We start from the raw sequence: 22,356 nt of genomic DNA on the forward strand, positions 1-22,356 counted from the left end.
AAAAGCCCCAACCATTTCTAAGGAGGCTTCCTTCAATCTCCCAAATATACTTACCCTATACCTGGGGCAATAATGACTCCCTCAATTCTGTGATCCCTCAAGAACTGCAGGAATTCCTTGGGTCTGAGTTACGCCTTTGTATACAAAAGCAATATCTAGTAGGGTTTATGTCATATAGGCTGGGCTAGTTTTTCCCCTAAAAAGTAGCAGACCTGTCTTTAAAGACTTGATTGGCTCACAGGACTAAAGCTTAAGCCACTAAAGTGGCTTTCTGGAAGAACAGCCACAGAAGACCCAGTGCCACTCAGACTTGTCAGATATCTCACTTCCACGTGAGTCGCCACATACATCTGACCCGACACACTCTGCTGACCAGAAGCATTTCTGTATTTGATACGAGGCAGGTCATGTCTACCTGAATCAGTGCTGTATCTTTGCTGAATATCCTTTCCATGTGACGACTAAGTAACCTTGCTTTTCTTCACCATTAAATGGTCTACACGTTTCTCATGTTGACCCAGTTTCAAACCTGAACCACAAGACTGGCCTGGGTCAGGCCTGGCCAAAGCACCGTGGTGACAGTAAACAGAAAGAGGACTCGGTATAACCTATAGAAGGGCACTTTGAAGTAAAAGGATTTGTTATATTACCTCCATGATGTCCTTGATAAGAGGTGTCCATCGAGAGAGCTGAAAAGTTTCTTCTCCAGATCTATCCTTTCTCAGTGGTTTGCCCTGCTGAGACTAATAGAAAGAGAAGAAAATTTAAAAACTCAGGAATTTTGAGTGATACTCTCCTGGTATACTGTCCCCAGATGAATATGTTAATTTGTAGCAGATTATGTGTTGCAATTATATCTTATAATTGTAAATTTATTCATTTGATAAACATTTATTAAGTGCCAGGCATTGTGCTGAGTGTTTTACTATTATTAAGTCATTTGATCGTCACAACAATACTGGGTGGTAGGAACTATTATTATTCCCAATTTACAGATGGAAAAATTGAGACTAATAGAGGTTAAGAGATTTACAGCTACTGTCTGAAGTCAAATTTGAACTCCGGTCTTCCTGACTCATGTTCTATTCATTGTGTCACTTAGCTGCTATATACTGCTTTCTGGCTTATACAAAGCATTTGATACTCAAATACTAAGTTGAATTTGTGTAAAAAAATATACATGCAAACACTATTCTCACAACCAGTACTTCAGAATACAATGGGATGCCAGAAGGAATCATCTTGCTCCTAATGTGATCAGTTACAGCTTACAGAACACTTCAGATTCTTCTTAAAGGAGGAATAATGGTTAACTTCTTTTGGTTCCTGCCATTATTGCTACAAGATATCATTCACCTGAATTCTTGGGATAATATAACAAATCCCAATTCAAGGTGGATGCCAATTCATATTTTGTCCTCAGTTATTTATTCAGTTTATATGAATATTGCAGGAAAGAGCCTGGGCTTAAGTATCACACTAAAGCTACACACTGTATCTTTTAGGCTACACTTTGATCAACATGTACTGGGCCCTGAGGGTTAGTGATGGCCTGCATTCCTCTAAATAGGATCTACACTTGAGGGTTACTGACAGTCTTTCAAAATAGAAGGGGTTTATGTCTGCCTAAGTCATTACCTACAATACTTGATTGACCAGATTTTATGAGTAAGAAAATTTTCAGGGTAATTTAAGATTAACCAGAAAATTTTTGTTGAAGATCTAATTAACTGCATTTGACCTTGAGCAGGAAACTTCTCTCTGGGGTTCTGCTTCCTCACTTGTAGAATGAGAAGGCTGGACTACTTGACTTTTTAACTCCAAGATTAAGTGACTCTATAAAGGGAGGCAAAACAGGTATCTCACTTCAACCCCAGGGATCTTAATTTCCTCCAGTGAAAAACAAGGGGGCTGGACTATGGCCTCTGAGGTCTGGCCCTTCCAGCTCCATGTGCTCCAGTGGCTTACTTTATAGATGAAAAGACCTGAAGTTCTGAGACATTAAGTAATGCACGCATCACGCCGCTAACCAGCGACAGAGTTGGGAATATAGCTTGGGCTTTCTGACCAGGGCTTTTCCCTCTACGCTTGGCTGCTTCTTATGTGAAGATTATTGAAAATAGTAATAAAAATGTCTACTTGCAAAAATATAGTCAAGAGAGAGAAATTAAACTTCTACCAAAACAAGGATACCTTATATTTATATAATGCTTTGTAGTTTTCAAAGTGTTCTGAAATGCAAAGCCATTTGATCTTTACAAAGAAATAGGCTTGTCAGGAATTCTCAGTCCAATATTATTAGATAAGGAAACTAAGGCCCAGAGAAATCAAGTGACATGCTCCAGGCCAAAAGCTAGTTTGTAGTGGTAGAAACCAAATTTTCCAAAGCCATTTCCTTTTCCACTACAACCACATATTCAGGCGAAAATTCTACTGCTAAAACTTGCTTCTTTCATTCATTTAAAGTGTCCTAGGACTTTGAAGCTGAGAGTGAACTTAAATATCATCTAACTCCCTCATTTTACAGATGAGGAAAATGACCCCAGAGAGAAGCAATTTGGTCAGTTTCCAAGTATAAACACCAGGATTCATACGGAGACATTCTGACTTGAAATCTAATGCTCTTTATACACCCTCCCTGCCATGCCATCTCCAATTGCCCTGATATGGTAGGTAGGAGAATTCCCAGGCTTTTAAAAGCCTCTAATAAAGTCTCTCAGAAAGACTGCCCAGCATCAGTCACCCAGGTATGCAATCTTTGCCTTGTCTGGACTCACAGGTATCCTTTTCCCACCAGAGCAAGGGACAGAGTCCCCAGGGCCGGCCTGGCAGAGTAGGAAGAAGCTAGAGAGGCTACTAACTGGAAGCTCAGGCCAAGTCCCACTCCCAGAAGTGAGCCTTGTCTGGCAGCCACTCTACTTCTGTGGACTTTAGTGTTTCTGTCTGCAAAACAGAGGCGATGCTTCATTCAATAAATATTTATCTAAGATAAAGTACAGCAGATTTTAATGAAAAGAGTACAGATTTACTAAATGAACCACTATGTTGTTTATAAAAATTTGAATCTCTAATAAAAAAAGCAGACTCAATTTCTATGTTATATTATATTCAGAACCAGTCAATAAATGTATTATTAGAATGATAGCTTCTGTGAACAAATATGAAAAGGATAATAAAAAATATAAAATAATAACAAAAGCCATACATTATAACTCCCCTAGGAAATTACATTTACTGTAAAAATAGGGGAAAATTCAAGTGACCAAGTTTTAGAATCCATAACATGTAACATATTAAAACATCAAATACATATTTTGTACATACATGCACAGTATATATAAAAAATGTACTATTTCTTACTTGAGGGACAATAGGAACACCCAGGTAACTCCAGTTACGGATCATGTCACTGTCATTTTCTATCTTTACATTCTGGACCAATTTGTCCAAATTTTCTTGCGTAGTTCCTTACAGAAAAGCAAATTGTGAATGAATAGGTCTACTTTCCAATTATGCCTTTTTATCTACCTACAAACATGTTGAGGTCTTTCAAATTCTAAAAGAAGGTATCCTCCTTACCTTTCCTGCTCATCCAACTGTCTCTCTTGTCCCCTTCACTACCAAATTTTAAAAACACACAAAACTCAAAAACTAGGAGTACCTGATGCTTCTAGCTCTTCCTCTCCTTGCTCCCACTTAAGTTATACTTCTGAAGGTCACCCATGACTTAATGTCCAAACCAATGGCCTCATTCCAAGACTCATGTTTCTTGATCTCACTGCTACCCCTAATACTCCTTATGAATACACTTTCAGATTCTAACTTCTGAGACTTAATACTCTCCCAATTGTCCTACCTCTCTCCAACCTTCTCTGCCTCCCTTGCTGGATCTTCATTCAGCTCATGCCCTCTAAATATAGATGTCCCTCAGGTTTCTGCCCTGGGCCCTCTTCATTTCTTCCTCTCTACGATCTCCCTTGGCAATCTCATCAGCACCCATGGACTTAATTACCATCTCTAAGATGATGATTCTTAAATCTTCTTATCCAGCTCTAACCTGTCTGGTGATCTCAAGGCTCACATTTCCAACTCCCCAGTGGATATCTTGAACTGGGTCTTAAACTTAAGATGTCCAAAACTGAAATCAATACTTTTTTTTTTACCTCAAATTCTCCCTCTTCCTAACTTCCCTATGACTGGAGGGTACCACCAGCCTCTCAGCTAGCAAGACTCACAACCCAGGTGTCATCCTGGGATCCTCACTCTCTTTTTCCCATGCCCCCTATATCCAATATGGTGCCAAGTCCCATCTATTTCACCTTTGTAACATCCCCTCACAAGGCAGATCAACAATAGTTCTGCAACTTACTGTTACCGAGTTATCTGAGCATTGAAATCGATACATGATTTATCCAGGGTCACTTATTCAATAAACTCCAGTGGCTTCCTGTTTCTTTGGGAATAAATTCACTTTTAAAGTTCTTCATCCTCTGTCCTAAATAGGTTTTTCCAACTTGACTGCACCTTGCTGCCATCCTACACTTTACAAGCTGGTCAAACCGACCTTCTCTTTATTCCTTACACAAGACACTCCCTCTCTTATTTCCTTGCCTTTGCACAGACCTGGGATGTGTTTTCTCCTTATCTAAGCCTCCTCAAATCCTTCTCTTCCTTCAAGGTGAAGTTCAAGTACTTTCTACATGAAGCTTTTCTTGATCCCCACAACTTAAAATGCCCTCCCCCTCCCTCTCAAGCTACCTTCTATTGAACTATTTATTTATATTTATCCTTTTTATATTTGTTGTGTATAACCACATATATTTTATCTATCGCCTCTTTATCCTCGTGTCTACTATCAGAACGCATGTTCCTTTTGTGATGAGGATTTGTTTCATTCACTGTACCCCAGTGCACCCCGAGTGCCCATCACAGTGCCTGGCACATACACACATAGTAAGCCCCTAATACATGGCTGACTGATGTCATGCCACTATTCTCAAAAATCTTCAGGGGTTCCTCACTGCCCTCCCAAGTAATTCTGAAATTTCTAGTCTGGTATCAAAGGTCTTCCACAATCTGGCACCTCTCTTACTTTCCAGGCTTACTCCCCACTACACATCCACCCCTACATCCAAACGATTCCCTTTCCTCATGATAAATCCTTCTTCTTTTGCTCATGATGTTCCCTGTGCTTGAACGTCCTCTCGTCCTCTACTGAATTCTTATCTCTCCTTTAAGGAACAATTCTTCCATGAAACCTTTCACTACCCCTGTTAGTAATGACTGTCCTTTCTTTGTACATGATACACACTTTGTTTTACACTACTCTAATGCATTTATATCTTATTTTATATTACAGTTACTGGTGTATGCACCATATGGACACACTCCTACTGGATTATAGATTCCATGAAGGCAGGAGTCATGCTTTATCTACATTTTGTGTCTCCTTCATTGCCTACCAGTGTTTTGCACACAAGAGGTATTCAACAAAAGTTTATTCACAGGGTCATTGATCTAGAGTTCAAAGGGACCCTGCGTCACCTTACTGTCTCTTCACCTAGAATGAATGCCCCTTCATATCTTTCCTATAAAAATCTAGCTGATTTCCAAGTCCCAGCTCAAATTCTGCCTCCTTTATGGAGACTATATTGAATTTCCTTAAATAAATTAACTCTTTCCCTCTTCTAACACCCCATAGTACACTGTATTTTGCTTAAGGCAAAAATTACTTGTAACTTGCCTTATCTCCTTTACTAGACTGAAAGCTCCTTGAGGGAAAGTCTGGGTCTTACTAATGTTTCTATCTCCTTCCCACAATGTCCAGCAATGTTCTGGAACATCTGAGGTGCTCAATAAATATGTGTTGGATCGAGTTATGTCCTATGTCACTGCAGATTTCTCCGTCTTACAACATTAACTAGTAAGCCAGGTGTGGCAGAGCTTGCCTATTGTCCCTGCTGCTCAGGAGGCCAACGTTGGTGGATCACTTGAGCTCTAGAGGTCTGAGCTGCAGCTGAGTCTATATTGTGAGGATGTCCACAGTAAGTCCAGGACCCTGGAGAGCCCCCAGCAACTTCTGTGATAATCAGCAGTGGGGTCAGGCCTACAAGGGGCTCTTGGGCTTCCAGTCTGGGCAAGATAGAAGGACTAGGCTCAAAAAATAAACAAAAGAGTAAAATGTGAACTAAAATGCTCCTTGACTATGAAACACTAGACTTTTTTGTTTTGTTTTTGCTTTTTGGAGGGGAACTGGGGTTAAGTGACTTGCCCGAGGTCACATGGCTAGTTTTTGTGTTAAGTTTCTGAGGCCGGATTTGAACTCAGGTCCTTTTGACTCCAGGGCTGGTGCTCTATTCACTGAGCCACCTAGCCGCCCCCAAACACTAGACTTTTTAATGAAATGATTCTTCAAATCCTCAAAATTATATATGTCTTCCAATTTAATCCTAATTTTTTATTTGGTGATCTCTCATTTTAAAAATTTCTTTTAAGTCTACCAACTCCAAATCTAGTTCTTTTACATTATATCATGCTGTTTCTTCACTTGCCTTTGAGTTTTCTAATCTCCTCTGATGGCCAATAGTAAACCATGTACTAAGAACCTCTTTGAGACGTTTTAACCTTTACATCTAACATGGATTAAATTACTGTGTGCACTTTGGCACATTTAATAGTAATTTAAACATTACAGACAATTGTAAAATTAAATGAAACTTCCAATACCATTCATACTGAAGATGTAAAGTAGGATAGCTCTGATTTTATCATAGTTGTCATGATTTTTGTTCAGTAAAACTGGAAGAAGCACTCGCATGGAATCTTTCACCTTCTGTCCATCTGCATCAGTTCCAAGTGCCAGGTCCTTGATTAAAACAAAATGTCACTGATCTGTAACCAAAATTCATTTCTATAATTGAGAATTCTATAAATAAATATTGGCAAAATTGTAATGATATGACTGCTGTAAAGAAGTAAATGCTCTTGAATTCTGTTTTTTTGTTTTGTTTTGGGTTTTTTGCTTTTTGAAGGGGGAAAGGCAGGGCAATTGGGGTTAAGTGACTTGCCCAAGGTCACACAGCTAGTAAGTGTCTGAGGTTGGATTTGAACTTAGCTCTTCCTGACTCCAGGACTGGTGTTCTATTCACTGCTCCACCTAGCAACCCCCATTGAATTCTGTTTTAAATGGGGTATTATTTTTTTTTAAACTTGGTACTGCCTATAAACTGACTCTGAAAAATGTAACCATAGTCAAAAAGACAGACCAATAATAAGGGAACAATAAAAAACAATGCAAATGAAACATAGCAGAATGCAAAATTAAAACTTGAGCCCATGAGGAAGTTCATCTCCAATAACAGAGACCTGTTACTAAGTAATACCAAGAATAAGAATACAGTCACCAAGTTATCCACAGTTAATTTTAACTGTAGTAGCAGGCATTGGGTGAAGAGGCCACCTGACATCCAACCACACCCACCCTCTGTGTACACCAAAAAGACAGGCATGAATTTAAGAGATGAAACAGTCTTGAAGTCTAGTGAGAATTTCAGATGTACCTGTTCTGTCTTGCACAGTTTTTCTATGTTTGGCTTGAATTTATTCATGCAATCTTCTGCCAAGTTAAGATGTACTACTTGCTGTAAAAATAGAAAAAAACAAACCCAGGTAAACATTTTTATACTCTCTTTATGCAGGTGACAGATCACAAGAAGTGTAAGCCGGCCTTGAAGCACAGATGATTTAGATTTAGAGGGGTTTGAATGAAGGGGTGGATCAGAGCATTCAAAGAAGAACAGCCAAAACACCTCAGGAAAAAAAGAAACATAACATTGCTTTTGTGGAGCCACGAAGAGGCCAGTTTACACAGAATAAAGGCGCTGAGGTAGGAATGATGGGAAATATTTCTATGCGGATATTGGTGCACCATTAAATCATCCATATGGCTACTATTTCTCCACAGTTATAGATTATAATCTATCCATATACAAATAATTTTTTTTTGCTTTTTTGATGGGGGGAAGGCTGGGCAATTGTGGTTAAGTGACTTGCCCAAGGTCACACGGATAGTAAATATTAAGTTTCTGAGGCTGGATTTGAACTCAGGTCCTCCTGACTCCAAGGCCAGGGCTCTATTCATTGTACCACCTAGCCGCCCCTACAAAGACAATTAAGAAGTTTCTGGCCACATGAAATTAACAATTTAGTTAGGAATATGAGGCCTCTACAAATAATAATACAAAACAGAATATGCTAGGGCAGAGCATGCTTATCAGATTTTCAAGATTTGAATAGGTTACGATGGTGGGCTGAATTTAATGAGACAAAATTTAATAGGGATAAATATAAAGTCCTGCATTTCAACTGCATAAAGTGAGGGGAAGATGTGCCTTTATAGCAAGCATGTGAACAAAGAATGTGATTGTTCTGCCATACTCTCCCTGGCCAGAACCCAAGTTTGGACACTGCTCATTTTCAGGTGCCATATTTTAAGAGGGACATCGATAAGCTGGAGTAGGTACCGAAAAGAACTAGCAGGCTGGTGATAAAACCTGAAACAAGGTTATATCAACTGAAGGGAACTGGGAATATTTAGCCCTCAGAAGAGAAAACTCAGGTAGATCATGAATGTTTATGTTCAGTCATTTCAGTCGTGTCAGACTCTTCATGACCCCATTTGGGGTTTTCATGGCAAAGATACTAGAGTTGGTTTGCCATTTCCTTCTCCAGTTCCTTTTACAGATGAGGAAACTGAGACAGACAGGGCTAAGTGACTTGCCCAGGCTCACACAGCTGGTGAGTGTCTGAGGTCACATTTGAACTCAGGGCGATGAGTCTTCCTGACTCCAAGTCTAGCTTTCTATGCACCAAGGTGCCACCTAGCTACCCAGATGATGAATATCTACATGGTCATCAAGTAAAAGAAGTTAGTCGCATAGTGCTAGACTCCAACAAAAGATAGAACTAGGATCTCTACTTACTTACAACTTTTAAAAAAAATCTATTCTTCCAAGGGATATAATGGTAGAAAAATAACATTTATACTTCTCCCATTTCTTGCAGGAAGGCAAATTCCAGCTGCATAAAAGAACTTCAGACTGTAGGGTCATAGATGTAAAGGTAGAAGGACCTTGGGATGCTGTCTCTAGCTAAAGGCAGTTTCTTTGGTACAGAGGACAGACTGCTAAGCCTGGAGGCAAGAAGACCTGAATTCAAATCCAGCCTTAAATACTAACTAGCTGTGTGACCATGGACAAGTCACTTAATCTCTATTTAATTTTCTTCAACTGTAAAATGGGGATAATAATAGCACCTGACCTCACAGGGTTCTTGTGAGGATCAAATGAGAAAGTATTTTAAAGCAATTAGCACAATACCTGGAACAAGGAAGTGATTCCTTCTTATTCCTCCTCCTCTCCCTCATCCCCACTTATTTTGAATTGAGAAAGCTAAGGCCCAAAGAGGTGAAGCTCTCTAATATCAGAACAGGCTGCCTCAGGAGGTGGTAAACTCTGTTGCTGTAAAGGTTTCGAGGGGAGGCTGGATAATGAGTTATCAGAAATGAATGTCTTCCCCCATGCTCATCTGCACCTCTTAGAATTCTTGCTTATTTCAACCCAGCTCAGGCATCACCCTCACCATGAAGTCTTTTCTAATCTCTTCTCAGGTGTTAAGTCCTTTCTGCCCTTCCCCCAGTGACCTTTCATTTACTTCTTGTAAATGGTGTACATGGTGCATCGGCCCACCAAGACATGAGCTCCTTGAGAACAAGGACTCATTTGCTTTTGTCTTTATCTCCCCAGTACCCAGCTAGTCTTGTATACGGCAAGTACTCAGTAAACATTTTGGACATGAACTGTGTGGTGCTTTGGGTAGAGTTGGATTAGATGACCTTTGAGGTCTATTTTTACTCTAACAAGCTACAATTTTACAAGTGTGGGTGAACAGGGTAGCTACATTGGGAACATGAGGAAAAAGCCAAAAGTCATAGGAACATAGACTCCAGAGCTAGAAGGGTCCTTAGACATCATCTAGAAAAGACCCTTCATTTTACAGGTGAAGAAACTGAGGCACAAAGTGGTAAATGACTTACCCAACTACTTTAAATGACACCCAGATACTTTAAAATAATAGAAGAAATTGTGGTAGGTAGTCAGTAAGAGTGGAAATAAAAGGTTAGCCAAACAACAGTCAAATTAGACGGCATGGATTTAAAACTGATGAAATCAGTAGTGTTCAATAGCCCAGAAGTAAGAGTAGAGAAATCAAATGGTAGAAATTACCTAAAATTGAGGTTAAGCAGGGTGAGCATGGTAGAAGATTAGGGGGATAAGGGGTTGCAGGGCTGCAACCAGGAAAAGTAAGCAACTGACTAATCCATGCTGGGATAGGAGAGAGGAAAGGCAGGAGCTATGTGGAGAAATTCAGGAGAATTTCAGAATTCAGGATATTAGAAGTGGTGAAATCCCAAATGATAATAAGGTCTACGACATAGATAGGCCAATGGGAGACCAAAATAGGGTACAGATGACAGTTACTAGAGTCAAACAGCCTGAAGAACTCTAAGGTCAGTCAGTATGTTAGAAAGATCTTTCATATTTGTGTGTTGTAGTTACTAAGAACCACTGGAGGGGATGAGGTGGAAAAGAAGTCCATGAATCAAGTGCTAAAATTACTTCAGAAGGTGGGAGGCAGACCTGGAGGTCAAAAGGGGAGGAAGCAATATAATGACAGAGCAAGAGCTCCAGAGGAAAAAGGAACACTCAACAATGTGGCAGAGCAATGGTGTAGAAATATGTAGCAGAGGAGAGCAAGGAATTTAATGACAAAATGTCCTTTGGTGACCCTGCTGAAGGATGACTACGAGGTCAAATGAACAACTGGAATCACTTAATATGACACTTGTCATGTTCTGACTATGGGACACAATACTACATACCTTGGTAATCTGCTTGCGGAAATGGGGCATCTTTTTCATCAGCTGGGTAAGAGCACTAAGGGATGTCTAGAGAAAAAGGAAACACTTTAAGCTGTTGCAGTTGGCTTTTTAAAATAATCTTTTATGAGAAAATCTTAAGGTTTTCTGGTTCTAAGTATTACTAAAACTGATTAATTTATGAATTTAGAGGTAGCAGATGCTTATCTGCAATTATTTGAAGAATGTACCTTGGTTCTTCATAAAGAAACCTATTCATCAGTGGCCAAATGGCATTAAAAATAAGATTTTTAAAAGTATCATCATCCTTATAATTATAATATTCTCTCACCTTTCCTTCTGCTGCCTTCTTTGTTGATGAGATTTCTTTCATAAGCTTAGGGATTTCTCTGAGAGGGAAAGAGAGAGATACTTTATATTTCTAAGAAATTTGCTATTTAAAATATTTTTGAAGATAAAAATGTTAACAAGTATTTATAATAAAAATGCTAAATGTAATCACATACTCTAATACAACAGCAATATGCCGATGTCGAATTCGGACCCAAAGGTCATCATCTTCCTCAAGGATTGCCTCCTTTTCCTTTCCATTGGGCCCATCTGTTTTATATCTGTAAGCAAGAGTAACCATCTAAAACTTATAGTTTAAAAATAATAAAAGAGGACAGTCTGCAAGTCTGCTAATACACAAATATTTTAATAATTAAATGAACTTCTGAGAACTACAAGTAATTATTCAACTATTTTAGCTGGATAAAGGATACTTAATTAAATTTGGGGCAACATGGTATACTGGAAATAGTTCTAGACAGCCAGTAAGAAACTGAGTTGGAATCTTGCCTCCAACACTTAATAGGGTGTAAGACCACAGTTAAGTATTTAAGCTCTTTGAGCCTTGGTTTCCTCATCTATAAAATGGGGATGATAAGAGCTGTAGTACTTATTTCAAGGATTGTGGAAAGGATCAAAGGGGTTAATGCATGCAAAGTGTTTATTAAGTCTTAAATTTCAACTTATCATCATCATCTATCCTTAAATTAAAGCTATAAAGGTAGGTATTTATTCCTATAAACATTATCTGGTATTCAGTGACAAACTGGTGGACTGTTCCTGTGGTGATGCCATGTGCTATGGGATGACAGGCCAGGGATAACCACTTTTCTAACTTTGTAACTCACCAAGTCACTTATCCCTCTGAACCTCAACTGTAAAATGGGATTAAAAAGTGTCCTGTTCTCAAAGGCTTGTGAAGATTAAGTGTAAAACTGTGTGTGAAATGCTTTGCAACTTTAAACCACTATATAAATGAATTGTCTTTATGAATAGGTCCTTAAAAGAAATTTAATTTGCTTCCTCATATTTCCTTATTCCTTTTTATGTATTGTGTAAAGTAACTAGTAAGTTTTTAAAGAATTTAAGCAACATAGGCAGTTTTTAGAAATCATAAGGATAAAAAATACTGTTTCAAGAAGACTATTATGTCTGAGACTTTTTCATACAAATACTACAGAAATAGGCATATCTATTAATTATATATTTTACATGTGTATAAAAATATCATTCAATGTTAGTGCCTGTATATTTTTTAGTCATATTTAAATACAAATAATGCACAGGAAAACTTACAGAAACCAAGATTTGACCAGAATGCAATAAAAAAATACAATAAAGATGTAGTTATTTTAAAAATATTTTTTAAATTAAGTCTTTCAAAATCAAATTCATATTGCCCATCTAAATTAAGTAATACATGTGAAAGTACTCAGTAATCGGTAAAGTTCATAAAGTATATACGCATATATAAAATACTGAACTCATCAAAATGATGAAATTACTTCAGAAGAATTTACTTATTTTCACTCTTGTTCTTTAACAGCAAAACTTAAGTTATTCAATATGACTGAGAAAAATTTGAAATATGGTATGTCCATTTATGGAAATGCTATAACTTTTGTTCTTCATTTAAGTTTTCATCTCACACTGCTTCAGAGTAAATATGTTCCACTAGCCTCTAAATTCAAAATTAAGATTATAAAGCTTACTAGGAGAACAAAACTATATCCTTCAATTAAACTTTCTATTTTATTTCCTGTTAGTCTGATCCTTTGAAGGAAAATAAAACTCTAAATTTATTGAATAGAACTTGGAACAGGTATAGATTTTTTTTAACAGAAATTCTTAGTCTAGACAAATAAAACTATTAAGAAACAAGCTGCCTAAATGTGGTCTCAAAGTGGATAGGACTTAAAAGAATCAAACATTAAAAAATTCTCCAAAGGGAGTCATATTAACCATTCAATTTATAATGTCAAAATTATATTTTTGTTTCAAGTAAAAGGAGTGAAAAAGAGAAGGGAGATTGTACCAAAAAGAAAATATCTGAATAAATAAAACTAGATTTCCACTGATGACTATGCAAAATGATAAATACTTTGTTCAGGAGAAAAAGCTCTTCTATGTTGTTACTTGTACTTTATGTCCCCCAATTATACTTGCTTGTATGTATCATTCTCAATTGGTAGCAGATCATATGCCATTGCTTGGAAGGTTAGTTCATGAAGTACAGTTGACACTGGGTCAAAGCCACGATCAATTATTACAAGCTGGGAATGAGTTTTACCCTGTCATAATAAAATAAAATTGTCTTAAGAAACAGCATTTTGGGGTGTTTTGAATATACATTCAATATCTAATATCTTTCTGTCTTGCCCCTCCTCAAGGCCCCTAAAACCTTAACACAGTCTCTTAACGGTTTGCCTTGAAAAAGATAAACTAAAAGGAAGTACTCTAAGAAAAAATGCAATCAGGGGAGCATCATGACAAAAGTATGATTTAAAATGGAAATTAAATGATTAAAAACCAGTATAATGATTATAAAACCTGCGTTAAAAAAAATTCCATCAGGGAATTTCAAAGCAACTCCAGAATTTAACTCCTATAAGATCTCTTTCCCTGTGTAACAGGCTCTGTAAACACTGAAAATATTATTGCAACATTTCTCAATTCATTTATATCACTGGATTCTATTGATAAATTGAGATAAATTCTATTTGATAATTATTAATATATAAATTAATATATAAATAATAATGATATTAATTGATAAATTGAGATAAATTGAGATAAATTCTATTGATAAATTGAGATAAAATGAGATAAATTGAAATGATTTATAATCACTAATTCATAAAATGATCCTGAACAGCAGACTAAAATCTTTACATTAACCATGAAGAAATTCAGTTTACTAAAGAGGTAAATAAGCAACAGAGCTAAAAAAAAACCTCAAAAGTTACTTTATATACTTCATTTAAGAAAAATAGCTCAAATTCTTTGAAATGAACATCTTTATACTATCTCTTTTCCCTCTTTTAAAACAATAGTTTTTAAGTCTAGCTCCTTCAGGACCTTTAAATTTTCCCACTTAACCCACAAACTCAATTGATGGATTCCATTTTCTAGTTAACCTCTGAGATGTGATGATTGTTATGAGCTGCAAACCAGGTGATGAGACTGTGAATTCAATGACTGCAAAGACCACGTCTTAATTAATTTTTTTTATCTCTCAGGGCTTAGTACTGTGCTTTGTAGACAGTGGGCCCTTAGTAAATATTTGTTGAACTGAACTTAAAGAAATAAACATGCTTTTCCATTCATGCTATTTATTTTTATTTTTTGCTTTTTTGGAGGGCAACTGAGGTTGTGACTTGCCCAAGGTCACACAGCTAGTTTTTGTGTTAAGTGTCTGAGGCTGGATTTGAACTCAGGTCCTCCTGACTCCAGGGCCAGTGCTCTATTCACTGTGCCACCTAGCCACCTCTATTCATGCTATTTAAATATTTTTAAGTGCTGAATATCAATATAGCAATAACATAGTAGAAACTCCTAGAGAATAAGTTTAAAAATTAATACCTAGGCCTAACTTTCTGTTTCCACTTATATATAATTATTATTAAATAATTATACTCAACCCACAGACTTGATTAGAATTCTCCTTTTGACTTCAGTCTACATTATGACTTCTGAGTCTATACCATCACAGAACCATAATACACAACTTCATGACTTCAGGTCAATTTGCTATCAAAATCTTTTGCAGTTTCTCAGAGCTGCTGGGTATGAATTTTTTCCTGAAATCCCTCTGACAGCCAAGGGTTTTTTTGTTAGACAGGAATTCCTAAGTATTCCCACCTTCTTTGTCCCCAGTTTCTTTCTCTCTGCTACCTAGGAGAAAAAAGGAAGAGTGTCCTGTCCCATTTTCTGCTCCAGTATTTCCTGATCTTTTTTTAATACAAGACAATCAGGGAGACAATCAAGCTGCACATCTACACCATTATACAGATAGTAGGAAATCTGTAAGACATTTTTTCTTAGTGACTTTCCATTCTACTGTACTTAAAAGACAGGAATCTCTGGCTGCTAGCTATTCTCTAGATGTTTGTTAAAATTAAATTCTATTACAAGTTAGTTAAGGCTGACCGAGGAACAATTAGAATTTTTATAGACTTGTCTCTGAAATAGTCTAATTAGGAAGAGTTCCCTAAAACTAATTTCTAAAGGATTTTTATCCTCTATCAGAGTAACATATGTAACCAGAATTAAAGCTTTTAAATATGTCTAAAGCGGTTCATTTGCTATTTCTTTCAAGATTATATAGTCATTCAAGTATGTAGTCTGAAGATACTGAATACCTACTATGTGCAAATCTTTATGCTAAGAGGTGTGCTTATTCTTTAATATGAACCTCAAACCCTTGAACCAAAATAAGCAGTTCATGGGTTCTCTTAAAACCTCTTTAAAAGAAAAATAAGGCTATGTTATTTTCAAAAATAATCAGGAATTAGAGGATGTAAGAAAAAGAAGTCTAAATGATAACTTTTGAAAGGAAACAGATTACTTTTAAGTATGTACAGTAGGAACTCAAACTGTGTTAAACAGGTATTGCTTTGTTACTTCAAATATGTAACCATTTTTCTAATTTTATTCATTTAAAAAACACTAAATTGTATTTGATTCCTTTAAAAGACAACAAACTACTTTAAATTTTAAGAGAGAACAACACAGGTCTTTCGTTAATAGGGGAAGGAGACACACGTAAAAAGACTACTTGCTTTTCATTTTATACCTTTATTTGGCTTTTTTCATCAATCTTGTAGTAGTTTTCAAGTTTTTTTTCAACTAGTTCAGCAAGTTTTCTGGAATTATCTAAAGGTTTGCTATAAAAATGGAAAAAATGTTTAAATAAATTTTAAAATTTCCTCTACAAAACAAAATTACAACATTTTATAATATCATAATGGCCAAATCCACAATTAACTGAAAGAAGTATCTTTCTAAGTCATTCTGTGAGGAATCCAATAGATAGTGATGGCCTGTGAGTCAAGATCTAGGTTCCAATTCTTGCTGATAATTATAGGCTGGGTTGCCATGGGCAATATCTACCTTACAGAGCTGTGGAGATCAAGAAAGTTAATGAATGAAAGAGCTAGATCAATGTTGGCTATCATGATGATGATTAAAAACCTGAAAAATCACTATCTCACCAAATTGTAAAGATCTGGTCTAAATGTTTCTTTTACACTCAGTGGTGTAAATTTAAATTTGAAGGTCTCAAGCAAAATTTTTCCAGTAACTTCTTTCCCCAATATACCATCTTCATGAACAGCCTGACTTTAGCCTTGGGGCCTCTGAAGACCATGCTTCAGCCACACTTACCTACTGGATGCTCCCTATACACAACACTGCTGCTTTACGTATTTGATAATCCATCTTCCACCTGTGGCCATTTTGCACAGGTTCTCTGCCTAAAAGGTTCTTCCCCTGACCACTACTTTTTTTGGAATCTCTAGCCACTGGTACTAGACAAAAGTTAAGTATATTCTAGTCTAGTCCTTTCCAAATTCTGAATTTGCAGAATTGGAGTTACTGAGATTTCACTAAACTTGATTTTTTATTGAACTGAATTTTTATAATACTTAATATACAGAGACAGGGACTAGATTTGTGATGGCACTGGTACAGAGAACTTCCAGATGGAGGAACTCCCTTTACCAATGTAGATCAGCACCTTCTCTATAACTTACAGTCTCAGAGAGTTGACTAGAGCACTGACAGGTCAAGTGAATTGCCCAGGGTCACAAAGTTAGTCTATGCCAGAGGCAGGACATGAATCCAGATCTTATTAGGTCTAAGTTCAGCTCTTAATCCATTATGTCATGCTGTTTCTTGTTTGGGAAATAACACTCTTTAATTTTGGGGTTTAAAACCATAAGAAAATAAAATTAGTTATAATGACAAAAATATTAGGTTATCAGCTCCCCTTCCTGAATGCTAACCAAAATCTTTTTCCATTAAAAAGGTACAAGTTGGGGCAGCTAGGTGGCACAGTGAATAGTGTACCGGCCCTGTAGTCAGGAGGACCTGAGTTCAAATCCGACCTCAGACACTTGACACACTAGTCGTGTGACTTTGGGCAAGTCACTTAACCCCAATTGCCCCCCCCCCAAAAAAAAGCAAAAAAAAAATGTACAAGTCTATACATAATGTCCAATTCAAGTCATGAAGCGAAGTAATAAGTTTTAAACATTTAAAATGCTTATAACTTAGGCAAATAATTCTAACTCTTTTGACTTACCAGTAAAATGAGGAGGCTGGACTAGATGATTTCTAAGAAACCTTACAACTCTAAATCTATGACCCTATGCAGTATGAACTTATGCGTTTTATCTCTGAGATTGAATTTACTTGGAGTAAACGATAATAACTTAGTTTATATTTCTCCAAAACAAAAAACAAAAAATCACATAACAGAAAACATGCCCTATTGCCCTTTTTAGATGTCAACAAGTAATAACACAACTTATTATCTTACCTTTTATATCTGACTCCAGGATTTTCATCCAAAGTGGCACATACAGTAACTATCTGCTCTGCCATTGCTTCCATAATGGCATCTTTGCCATTTGTACTGCCTGTATCTGGACTGTAACAATAATAGAAGGCATCTGGTATGTCAAGAGTAAATACCTAAATAAGAAAAATAAATAAATACAGCAATTTAGAAATTTAAATTAATACACTGATACTAGTGGTTAGCATTTAGATTAAGAAAATGTATCAAGAAACATGCTGTTTGGAGCCCACATTTTAAAAAAAGAAAAGAAAAACCCTGATGGCTAAATATGCTAGGTTTCCTGATACAATTGTGTTTTTACCTCAATCACATCCCATTTTCTCTGTTATCTTGATTTCATCCTTTTTTCCTTTTCTTACTCTCCTGATAGTCTACCTCTTTCCATGTCTTGCCTCTTATACAGTGTATTGCATGCTTTTCACTACCTGCATAACAAATGGAGGAATCTGAGGTAGTCAAACTAGTAAGCTGCCTTATATTAGGCAGAGAGAAATACAAAGCAAAACCAAAAAAATCTTAACCCACTATGGAAATTATTCTATATTCAATATAGTAATTTAAAACCATTAGCTGATACTCTTCATTTGTTTTATATTCTTCAATACTCATACATAGAAATATAAACAGCTATATGAATCAATAATTAAACCCTTCACCATTCAAAATAGTTCATTTGCTCATTCATTCACAGAGCAAAGTATTGTTCTAGGCACCTAGAAAGATAGAATCACAGGCCAGGATTCTTGACCTCAAGAATAGGAAGACATTATATTCATACATAAAGCAGGTATGTAACAAGGCAAAGAAGTATTTAATCAAATGTCTAAATGACTGGTATAGACAAATGTTAATTTTAGAATTAGGGTTAAGAGAAAATATGGACCAGAATGGCCAAGGCCCTAGAACCAGAAGTAGGTTCTATAGAATTCACAAGATGTGGTTAGTCAGACAAGAGAGGGTGGATAAAATGATATGAGCAAAGGATGGTATGAGAAATGAAGAAAGTATGTTCTGGGAATGGTGAACAGACCAGGCTGGCTGGAATGGAAATTTTTTGTTAGGAAACAGCAGAATATAAATTCAGCTGGGTAAAGTGAAACTAGACTGTGAAGGACTTTTAATCTGAGGTTCAGGAACTTAGATTTTATCTTATAGACAAGGAGGGCCATTTGAGACTCCTAAGTAAAGGTGGGAAATTAGTATTGTAGATGAAGTACATTAATCTTTTGTTTTAGAAAGGTTAATCTAGTAGTACTTTATAGGAAGAATTGTAAGGCAGAAAAACAAACAGAAAACCAGTCAAGTATTGGGTATAGAAATTCAGGTTAGAACTAAGGTAGTAACAGTGGGAATGAAAATAGAGGCATATGAGGAGCTGTTTGGAAGTAGTGACTCAAAAGGAGATTAAGTGTCAAAGATGTCTTCAAGATTTCAAGCCTAGGTGGTTAGGGGAATGATGGTGCCATTTATGGAAACAGGGAAATTGGCAGAAGTGGAAGAAGCAATGCAAGTCTGAGGAAAGAAGATTATTAATTTGGTTTTATATATGTTGAATTTTGAGGGGAGTATGTCCCATCTAAATGGACTAAGTGTGAGGAAGCCTAGTCTGAATTAATAAAATCTTAATTACAGAATTTTTTTTAAAAGATATGTAGCCTTATTGCTTTGGAGTATGTAAAATAATTTTAAATAGATTACAACAGGTTTTCTAGTAGAGACCTGTAGGGTAATTATTTTAATGAACAGGAAAAACTTATTTATAATGGGCATTTGCTTCCCTTCCTCTACTAGTTCTGCTACCTCAGATCTAATCCTGTCCTCATTGTGGGTCAAGTAGAGTGCTGAGGTATAAAAGGTGGTCCAAGATAAAACAGGAAGGAGTCCAAGGTAGAAGAGAGAGGGGGTGGTTCTGGAGTGGCTGCTGGTATGTAAAAAACATTAAATACAAGTTTTATAAATCATGCCTTCACACACGTAAAGGCAGAAGGTTACCTACATCAGAAATAAAAAAATGAGGCTATCTACAAGACTCATTTTCAAATTTCTTTCAAGCTAGCCAGCAGTGTAGATGAAGTACTAAGCCCACTATCAGGAAGACCAGAGTTCAAATCTGGCCTCAGTTACTTACTAGCTGTGTGTGACCATGGAAAAGTCACTTAACCTCTGTGCCTCCATTTTCTCCTCTGTAAAATGGAGATAATAACACCTCCTTCCAGGGGTTATAAGATTCAAATGAAATAATAATTATAAAGCACGGTGCGTGGTCCACCATAAGTACTACATAAATGTTAGTTGTCATTGCTGTTCCTATATCCATTGTAGAATTTGATAATGAGGGTAGGATAGATTTGATTCATAGTCTCCTATGAATCAAAGGAATCTGCTTCTATTAATCAAGTACACCCTTCTGTTTATATTCCCTATTTACAAAGTTCATCTGTACCCTCTGATATTTACATACCATAGTTTAAAGAAAAGAAATCCCTAAAGGTGATTTTTGGAGAACACATTTAAAAATTTCTCATTAAAAAAAAAAAGAGGTAGTATGATATAGTGGATACAGAACAGCCTTACCTCAGCATCAAGAACACCTGGGTTCAAGTGTCACTTCTAACACCTATTGGTTGTGTGAACTTGGGCAAGTACCTACTCTCAGTGCTCTAGGCAACTAAAGACTACAAGTTGAAGTGACTGTGTTGAGTTGACCTCGATGGTAAAGGGAATTCCTTATCTGGGAGTTTTCTATATCAATGAAGTCAAAAGTACAATATCTATTCTTAGCCCTACATTTAAAAAGCTGAAATACTGCTTAGAAAACAATCAGATCTTGAAAGAGATGATCCTCCTCTAGGATGCTCCTATTCCCTGAAGTAGTGATTCTTCCTAACTCCAGGTTTCAATAACCAGGGTTAAACTAAATTCTGCAAGGTGCAGAAAACCTAAAAGCGGAGCAAAACACCAAGTCATCTATAAAAAATGATACGTGGCAGAATAAAACACAAGAACTGTTCATTAACAGGGGACTCATAATTATTGCTCTAAATTATAAAAAAAAAACCACTTAGCTCTGCACATTAAATTACTGTATGACTATTAAAAAATATAAAATACCAAAAATTTAATGAGTTTCTGGCTATAGTGATAGTAATATTTATTCTTACACATGGATATAAGTCCTGAATAAGAAATGCTTATTTTGAGTATCATCTAAGAAATGATTGCAAATTACTTAAATTTCTTAGATGAGATGGGATGTGTTCTGACCTTCATGGAAGTTAGTAACTGAAACGTAACCATCACTTTTCATTCTTAATGCTTTGATCCAATTTAAAGCTCTTTTTTTTTAACCTTTGTACAGAATATTTATTAGGTTTTAATCTCATTCAACATTCAAGTGTATATACTTATCATTTTCACATATAAATTCATAAAATTAATTCAAAATTAAAAAACGGAAAGCTTACTTGAGATTCCAGTGGAAAGAAAGATATATTTATCTCTTTACATCTTCTTATTGACTTGGAACAGGAAGACTTAATTTTGTTAAACAGACTGTCAGGGCAAACTGAAAGATAAAGATTACAATATGGAAAGTCACTTAATTTTTTCTACCAAATATTATTAATTCAATATATTAAATCATACTGATTGGTAAAAGGTTTTATTTCTCCTCATATTCAAATTTTAACACTCATCTCTGAAAGGAACCAGGTATGAGTTTAGTCATCCCTCATTTTACAGAATAAATTCCAGTCAAGAGGGTTGTGGAACAAACCCTACTTTTAGCAACCCACCTCCATCATAAAATCCCAGCTATGTTTCCCCAGAAAAAAAAAAGTTCCCAATAGACCTAGCTAAAAATCTTGGTAAGGATGAGTTTAAAATGGACTTTGCACTCATGATATGCTAGGTAGGATAGCACTGAAGGCACTTCTATATTCAGCAATTTTAGGTATTTTTCCCACTACAAGATTTCCCTGCTGGTGTCATCCTACCTTTTCATCTCCCCCCTCTTTCCATTTTTCCTATTTACTCAAACTACAGGAATCTTTCCCATGCCTAGAAACTGCCTGATTCTACCCTTGTGGTTTCTTAGTACCCTTACTTTTACAGGGTATTTAAAATGTATAGTAGAAGTATATTACAATTTCACACTTTGGCACTAAGAGCCACATAATATACTTCAGCCTAAAGAGTCCTTAGATTAGAAGCTTTGAGGTCTGCAAAATAAATTAGTGCTATACTTTGCTAATTCTATAAGTTCAATTTAGTTTAAAATAAATTTACTTAAATAAAAGACACTACGACAGAAGAGTCTAGCAATACTGGATGCCAAACTATACTACAAAGCAGCAATCATCAAAATGATCTGACACTGGTAAAGAACAGAGAAATCAATCAGTGGGACGGATCATGTGGATTTAAAATTTTTTTTTTAATATAGTAAGCAAGAGGACAACAATTACTACGGACCTAGCACCTCCCAGAAAGTAATCAGTCTTTGGTC

The 22,356-nt window shown here is 36.3% G+C and overlaps 1 protein-coding gene across 4 annotated transcripts in view; it reads right to left on the reverse strand.

Moving 5' to 3' along the window:
* Positions 1–22,356, reverse strand: part of STXBP3 (syntaxin binding protein 3) — a 54,572-nt gene that overhangs the window by 6,592 nt on the left and 25,624 nt on the right. For 3 of the 4 annotated variants that reach the window (XM_069090477.1, XM_069090479.1, XM_069090476.1), the window contains 12 exons: positions 21,314–21,414; positions 17,808–17,962; positions 16,062–16,152; positions 15,128–15,160; positions 13,433–13,557; positions 11,443–11,547; positions 11,268–11,325; positions 10,940–11,005; positions 7,560–7,640; positions 6,727–6,865; positions 3,361–3,467; positions 651–743 (listed from right to left, as the gene is read on the reverse strand). In XM_069090477.1, the coding sequence (XP_068946578.1) occupies positions 651–743; positions 3,361–3,467; positions 6,727–6,865; positions 7,560–7,640; positions 10,940–11,005; positions 11,268–11,325; positions 11,443–11,547; positions 13,433–13,557; positions 15,128–15,160; positions 16,062–16,152; positions 17,808–17,962; positions 21,314–21,414 (1,154 nt within the window). The remainder of the gene's footprint in view (positions 1–650; positions 744–3,360; positions 3,468–6,726; positions 6,866–7,559; positions 7,641–10,939; positions 11,006–11,267; positions 11,326–11,442; positions 11,548–13,432; positions 13,558–15,127; positions 15,161–16,061; positions 16,153–17,807; positions 17,963–21,313; positions 21,415–22,356) is intronic. The other variant, XM_069090478.1, reaches the window with a different exon arrangement.

This window comes from Petaurus breviceps, unplaced genomic scaffold (genome assembly GCF_028583685.1).
Source record: "Petaurus breviceps papuanus isolate PSGF00001 unplaced genomic scaffold, PetGlider_PUasm1.0 186, whole genome shotgun sequence".
NCBI lineage: Eukaryota > Metazoa > Chordata > Mammalia > Diprotodontia > Petauridae > Petaurus > Petaurus breviceps.